Genomic DNA, 7,887 nt, shown 5'->3' on the forward strand with positions numbered 1-7,887 from the left:
GTAAAGTTATGTTCAAACTGTATCTACTTTCTGTGTGATAAAACAAGATTAGTTTTCCGAAATGATATGTTCTGTATAATAAATGATTGTTCAATTTGTGATATGTATTCGTGACATCCTTAGCATCATGTGATATCTGTTAGCTGTTACCCGATATCGGAGGTTCCTTTATGGAACTTATTTCTGTCTGCACTCTGTTACCCGTACCGGAGGCCCTGTCACGGGGGCTCAGCTTCTGTTCTATTCTGTTGCCCAGATCCGAAGGCTCCTTTATGGAACTGGTTATTCGTAACCTCGCGTGTATACGTTCTGTTCTGTTAATGCTAATGGATGTATCACGTAAACTTAATCATGACTTATGATTTCTGTCTGTATATGATCTAGACAAATGATGAATTTGATACAAATCTGAATTATGATTTCTGAATCTGTACGAACTCATTCATTGAAACCCTTTACTCTATTATTATTCACTGGACTTTCGCTCACAGTTTATATTATGTATGTAGGTGAGTCGGCACATGACCAGGGCCAGAATTGACGGCCTTCTGTTTTGCTTTTGTCAACCAATTATTACGCCTCCCGAGGAGGTTCTGAACGAAGCCTAAAACCATGGCTGCTTTTTTATTCATGCTAGTCTTTGTGTTTGCTTTGTAAAGTCTGGTCTTGGGAAGTACATTCTGTAAATACCTTGTAAATATTGTGTATTTAGACTGGCATGTTTATGTATATATAAAAAGGTTTTGAAATGTTCTGTCCCATGTGCGTTATCACAGCTCATTAGACCTTGTCTATTTTTGTATTATTGCTTCCTCAGCCCCTTATTATTTGTTAATCTGTTTAGAGGCCTTTGTTAATCCACGGATTACTGGCCGGTTACGGTGCTAAACCTATAGGGACGGGTTTAGGTCGTGACAGAGTGGTATCAGAGCACGTGTTCTACCGCACACACAGGTCCGTATGAGCTAAGGATGTCCTAGTAAGAGTTAGAGGCATTCTATCTGCATGTGTGAGTGTGTGGTAATGCAACTGAATATGAAAACTGAATGTACATATGAACAAATGAATTGAAAGGAACGAATAAGATTATGCATGTGTTTATTATCATTTGATGTCTGTATAGTAAGATGGAGAATGCAAAGGGAAGTGGTGAAAGTGAATCTTCAGAAGCTCGCATGGGCCGAATGGAACAGATGTTAGCAGTATTGACTGAAACCTTGACACAACAATAGAGACAACAACCTTTGCCCCCTCCACCTCCACCGACACAAACCGAGGCAGATAATAATGACATCATCAATTTGACACAGAAATTCATGAAAATGAAACCGCCAACGTTCTATGGTGGAATTGAACCTTTGAAAGCTAAGACGTGGTTGCTTGAGATGGAAAAATTGTATGAAGTATTTTCTTGTTTTGAAACTCAGAAAGTCCTCCTAGCCACCTACACTCTGAAAGATGAAGCCCGCAGGTGGTGGTTACTGATCCGAAGTGGCAATGGAAATATGACATGGGCACAGTTTAATGTTATTTTCTACGACAAGTATTTTCCCTAATGTTTCAGGGATCGGAAAGTGTCTGAATTTCAGGAAGTCAAACAGGGAAGAATGTCTGTGGCAGAATATGAAACTAAATTCACCGAATTGGCACGGTTTGCTCCACATATGGTGGATACCGATTACAAGAAAGCACGAAAGTTTGAAGGTGGATTGGATCTAGACGTGTTTGATCGAGTAGGCGTCCTGAAATTGCCTACTTATGTGGAAGTTCTAGACAGAGCCTTAATGGCAGGGGTCACCCTAGCTGCCATGAAACAAAGTAAAGCCCCAACAACTACAACAACTGAGTGGAGAGAAAAAAGATCCAGGTTTGGTTTTAAAAGAGGCCGGTCTTTTGTCGGTAAGAAACAAAACACAGGGACATCGAACAGCTCGAGTCAGAGTTGTGGGTCTATTCTGGTCTGTTCTGATTGTGGTAAAAGGCACAGGGGTGTGTGCTATCGAGTGTCCGGTGCTTGTTTCTGGTGTGGCCAGCCAGGCCATGTAGTGAAAGATTGCCCGCTCAGGTTTGAGACTACTAGCCGTCCTACAGCAAGTTCAGCGGGATCCGCTTCTGTGGCCAAAACCAATGCCAAAGCCAATACTGGGAAAGAACCTCTGAGACAAGGCCGAGTGTTTTCCTTAGTGCCCGGTGACGTGCCGAACACCTATACTGTGGTGTCAGGTACACTCCCTATATGTTCTCAAAATGCACGTGTACTGATAGATTCTGGTTTTACACATTCCTTTGTATCACATGCTTTTTCTCGAAAATTGACTAGACCATTAGGACGTAGGACCTATGTGTTATCTGTGTCTACGCCGTTTGGGGATTCTATGATGTGTTCTCATGTTTATCTAGCATATGATGTTATGATTGGCGATATGATGTTATATGTGGACTTATTACCCTTGGACATTAATCATTTTGATTATATTTTGGGGATAGATTGGTTGACTAAATACTGTGCTACCATTGACTGTGCAAATAAACCTGTTGTGTTTAGACCACTGGGTATGCCTGAATTTACTTTTATTGGGAATGGGGTAATTCCTCCCCATATTTGATTTCGGCTATGAAAACTGTAAAACTCCTCAGGAAGGGATGTAGGGGTTATCTGTGTTGTATACTGACTGCACCATCTGACAGTACTACTGTAGAAACAATCCCTGTTGCTTGTGAATTTCCCGATGTGTTTCCGACTGACTTACCTGGGGACTTAGTTGATGGAGAAATTGAATTCAATGTTGAGGTGTTTCCGAGGACACAACCTATTTCCAAGACTCCCTATAGAATGTCTACCTCTGAATTGAAAGAATTGAAAACCCAACTTCAAGAACTGTTAGATAAGAAATTTATCCGTCCGAGTACTTCACCTTGGGGTGCTCAAGTTTTGTTTGTCAAAAAGAATGATGGATCTTTAACATTGTGTATAGACTACTGAGAACTGAACAAAGTGACTATCAAGAATAAATACCCTCAACCCCGAATAGATGACTTGTTTGATCAACTTCAAGATGCCCAAGCGTTTTCCAAAATTGACCTCAGGTCCGGGTATCATCAATTACAGGTTAGAGCTGAGGACATAGAGAAAACTGCATTCCGAACTAGATATGGACATTATGAATTTTTATTAATGCCGTTTGGGATGACCAATGCACCTGCAGCTTTCATGGATCTTATGAATAGGGTGTTTAAATCATATATGGATGACTTCATTGTTGTATTTATTGATAACATTTTGATTTATTCTAAAGACAGGGAAGAACATGAGAACCATCTGAGAACCACCTTGCAGATTTTGAGAGAAAAGGAATTGTATGCTAAATTGTCCAAGTGTGAATTCTGGCTTAGCAGTGCGGCATTTTTCGGACATGTAATCAACAAGGATGGAGTTTCTGTTGACCCTCAGAAAATTGAAGCTGTCGTGGATTGGCCTAGACCGACAAATGTGACAGAAGTCCGAAGTTTTCTAGGACTTACAGGTTACTGCCGGAGGTTTGTGAAAGACTTTTCTAAGCTTGCCATGCCATTGACTCAATTAACTCAGAAAAATGTGCCATTTGACTGGAATGAACAAAGAGAGGCAGCTTTCCAAGAGTTGAAAACCAGGTTAGTAACTGCACCAATTTTAACTCTGCCCAACGGTACTGATGGGTTTCAAGTGTGCAATGATGCTTCCTATAAAGGCTTGGGGTGTGTACTAATGCAAAACAAAAGGGTGATTGCCTATACTTCTAGACAACTTCGACCTCATGAAAAGAATTACTCAACACATGATCTTGAATTAGCTGCTGTGGTGTTTACTTTGAAAATATGGCGTCACTATTTGTATGGGGTAACTTGCGAGGTGTATACAGACCATAAAAGTTTGAAATATTTCTTCATCCAAAATGAATTGAACATGAGACAGAGACAATGGTTAGAACTAATCAAGGATTATGATTTGCAAATCTTGTATCATCCAGGAAAGGCTAATACCGTAGTAGATACCTTAAGCCGAAAGTCCAGTGCGAATTTGTCATGTTTACTATCCAACCGAAAAGAATTGTTGACTGACCTAGAACAAGATGGGCTATTAACTGCTATTGCCGCTCAACCTATAATTCTTAACGAGATCAAACAGAAACAGTGTGATGATGAATACTTGACAAAGATCACGGAGGAATTTGACTCAAACCCGAGGCCAGGATTTGTGTTTGAGAATGATGTGCTGAAATTTCAGAACCGTCTTTGTGTGCCCGATTGTTATGATTTGAGGAAATGTGTTATGACCGATGCTCACAGTAGTAAATTTGCTATGCATCCGGGGAACACCAAGATGTATCATAGTTTGAAACATAATTTTTGGTGGCCTAGAACGAAACAGAGTATTGCAGACTTTGTGGCTAGATGTCCACATTGCCAACAGGTTAAAGCTGAACACCAACGACCCGCTGGTTTGCTACAACCACTCCCAATACCGGAATGGAAATGGGAGCACATTACCATGGACTTCATTGTGGGACTGCCTCGTTCTTCCCAAGGTATGGACTCTATCTGGGTTATAGTTGATCGTTTAACTAAGTCTGCCTATTTTCTGCCTGTCAAAACTATTTATAACGTTGATAAATTGGCCAATATCTATATGACTGAAATTGTGAGATTGCATGGAGTGCCAATATCTATTGTGTCTGACAGAGACTTGAAGTTTGTATCAAGATTTTGGCAGAGTTTGCAACAGGCTTTGGGGACTGAACTGAGGTTGAGTAGTGCTTATCACCCACAGACAGATGGACAAACTGAACGAACTAACCAAACTTTAGAGGATATGCTTAGAATGTGTGTATTAGACTTCCAGGGAAACTGGGAGACCTATCTGCCATTAGCTGAATTTGTGTATAACAACAGTTACCATTCAAGCATTAGAATGGCTCCTTACAAAGCTTTGTATGGAAGAAAATGTCGTTCTCCGATATGTTGGGCTGAAATAGGTGATAGACCTTTGTTGGGACCGGAACTTGTGCAAGAAACAACCGAGAAAGTGAAACAGATACAGCAGCGTCTGAAAACTGCACAGAGTCGACAGAAGAGCTATGCCGATGTTCGAAGAAAAGAGAGGGAATATGAAGTTAGGGACCACGTGTTTATAAAGGTGACCCCGATGAAGAGTCAAACTCGGTTTCGTGTTAAGGGAAAATTGGCGCCAAGATATGTTGGACCTTATGAAGTCCTCGAAAAGATCAATCCAGTATCGTATCGGGTAGCCTTACCTCCAGTAATAGAACACATACATAACGCCTTTCATGTATCGATGCTACGAGAATATTTGAGGGATCCACTCCACGTCATCGAACCGACACATGTGCTTTTGAAAGATGACTACACTTATGAGGAAAGACCTATCCAGATTGTGAATCGCTGGATCAAAAAGTTGAGAAATAAAGAAATACCGTTGGTAAAAGTTGATTGGCAAAACCACAGAGGAACCTATGCAACTTGGGAAACCGAGGAAGACATAATGAAGAGATATCCGGATTTGTTCCCATTGGACCCAATGTTGATTCCGAATGAAGGTAATTCGAGTTTGGAGGACCAAACTCTTTTAATAGGGGAAGACTGTAATAACCTCGACCTCCGATTAATGCTAAACCATGATTATTTATGCCTAACAGTAATTTAGAAGGAATCTAGAATTAAATTGCATATGTATTGCATTATCCTTGTGTTTTTATCTGTTTGTCATAAAATGATTTGTTCATGTTTTGACTTTAAACTGCGAATTGAAAGCCTTACCGGCGACCGATTCAGAAATTGAGTAGTGTTTTATGCTAATTAGAATTTATGTGATTTTATGGTAAATTTAAGTGAAAATTGATTTGGTATGATTAAATCTATATAATAAGTCACAAAGGTTTTTGAAAATGTCTAAAATGTATGAGAGACACATTTCATTTGGATGGCTCAGATGAATCCTAAGTGTATATCAATGGTTGAGATCAATGGGTGGTTCCCGCCCAACACATTTCATTTGCCTGTGTCTCCCTCAGTATCTACCCTCTGTCTGTCCCATACCTTCTTTCTACCATCTGTCTTCCCATACCCTCTATTTACCTTCCATCTCTATTTCCCTCTCTGTCTACCATCTGAATTCCTTGCTCTGTTTTTGTGTTTTGGGGTTTATCATATTGTATTGGGTGATATTGAGTTATACGGGTGATATGGTGATATTGAGCCAACTGATATATACGGGTGATATGGTTTGAGTTATACGGGTGAGTTATACGGTTTGGATTTTGTATTGGGTGTGTGCAGATTTGCATTTTATTATGGTGTCTTCTGGGTGTGTGCAGATTTGAATGATATATATATTGAGTTATTTGAATGATACACCGTGCAACAAATTTGAGTTATTTAAATGATACACCGTGCAACAGATTTGAAAAAGAAATTCTGCAAATCAGATGTGCTGATATATATATATTTAGTTATAGGGATTCAAAAGAAATTCTGCAAATCTATAGTTATTGAATTCAAATTCTGATATATAAGGGATTCAAAGTATATATATTTGGTCAGATTTGTAAATATCTGATTTGCAGAATTTCTTTGCAAACATATATATAGAGTATATATATTTGGTCAAATTTCTTTCTGAGCAGAATCTCCCTCAGTATATATATTTCTTTCTGATTTGCAGAATTTCTTTGCAAATATCAGCATATATTTCTTTTGACCAAATTCTGCAAATTCTGCAAATCTATAGTTATTGAATTCAAATTCTTCACAGACCAATCTATAGAGTTATTGAAAACATGACTTTAACCAATTCAGTATTATTAATTGTTCTTCTTCTTGAATTTTTTTTTTCCTCTCTCAGCTTTTGCCTTCATCAGAGCTTCTGTCGATCACTCTGACCACTCTCACCGTTGTTCACTCCGGCTGCGACATCACTTTGGCTGCTTGGCTATTCACTTCGGCTGCTCAACATCCTGCTCGGCTGCTCGGTTAGTTTATTACTTTGGTTCTCAAATGTTATCCATGTGTGTGTGTTCATATGTATTTGTATTAGAAAATATTCAACAGACCACTATACTTCTATAATTAGGTCTCTATACGAGTCGGAAGATCTAAGAACACACACACACGGATAACATATGAGAATATTAGTATACTGGTATAAGACAGTCATGTCAAAAAATCCTTGAAGCATATTGATATTAACTACCCCTGTTTGGCTCCCATTTTTTTGGGATTTTTCTTCTGTTTTTAATTTTAGTAAATTTTATATGCAAACATATATATAGGTTGATAATATAATAGGTATGGATCCAAATTCATTAAAGAACTTAAATAGCATCTACATTTCAAGCTCCTACTTGATCATCCCAAATAGATAGATAAAAGATGTATATTCTGCATTTATATCTGTGTATACTATAATTTTTGGAGGGATTGTAAGACTGATACACATATAGCACTTTGTACAAACTTCATTTCCTTCCATCATCAATCTACTTAGTGACAAGTAACAAAGGGTGTAATAGAGATTTGATTTTTTATTTAACATCTTTTCCCCTCCCCTTATCAGACTACATTTTCATGTCCTAATTTCAATCTGACATCATAATAAATATATGGATACCAAATTGGTAATAGTAAATATTCACACTCATTTTTTTTGTCTAATAGATATTCATTTTCCTACCTCAACAAAAAGAAAAGATGTTCTCAAAAAAATAAAAAATTAAAAAGCAAATTGGCTGTTAAAGGCACGGTGTATATCAATGGTTTTCAAAAATAAAGGGATTGTTTTGTTCATTTATTTTTTCTTATTTTTTTTTCTTTTGTTATTGCTTTGGTAACGTT

At 38.3% G+C, this 7,887-nt stretch overlaps 1 protein-coding gene across 1 annotated transcript; it reads left to right on the forward strand.

Annotated features, from left to right (window-relative positions):
• Nucleotides 1-1,127: 1,127 nt before the first annotated feature.
• Nucleotides 1,128-7,030, forward strand: LOC145793482 (uncharacterized). The gene is made up of 5 exons (XM_082876319.1): nucleotides 1,128-1,195; nucleotides 1,565-1,867; nucleotides 1,982-2,223; nucleotides 4,008-4,450; nucleotides 6,899-7,030. The coding sequence occupies exons 1-5, from the start codon at nucleotides 1,128-1,130 to the stop codon at nucleotides 7,028-7,030; spliced, it is 1,188 nt and encodes a 395-aa protein (XP_082732445.1).
• Nucleotides 7,031-7,887: the final 857 nt, after the last annotated feature.

The sequence above is a fragment of the Camellia sinensis genome, chromosome 6 (genome assembly GCF_055761805.1).
Source record: "Camellia sinensis isolate YWXY chromosome 6, ASM5576180v1, whole genome shotgun sequence".
NCBI lineage: Eukaryota > Viridiplantae > Streptophyta > Magnoliopsida > Ericales > Theaceae > Camellia > Camellia sinensis.

What these genes read in the sequence shown, in the direction of transcription:
- LOC145793482 (XM_082876319.1), top strand. Translation starts at nt 1,128, where the DNA reads ATGGAGAATGCAAAGGGAAGTGGTGAAAGTGAATCTTCAGAAGCTCGC. An exon ending in ATGGGCCGAATGGAACAGAT is followed by an intron (nt 1,196 to 1,564) that starts GTTAGCAGTATT and finishes CTAATGTTTCAG; the next exon opens with GGATCGGAAAGTGTCTGAAT. An exon ending in CACCTATACTGTGGTGTCAG is followed by an intron (nt 2,224 to 4,007) that starts GTACACTCCCTA and finishes TGTATCATCCAG; the next exon opens with GAAAGGCTAATACCGTAGTA.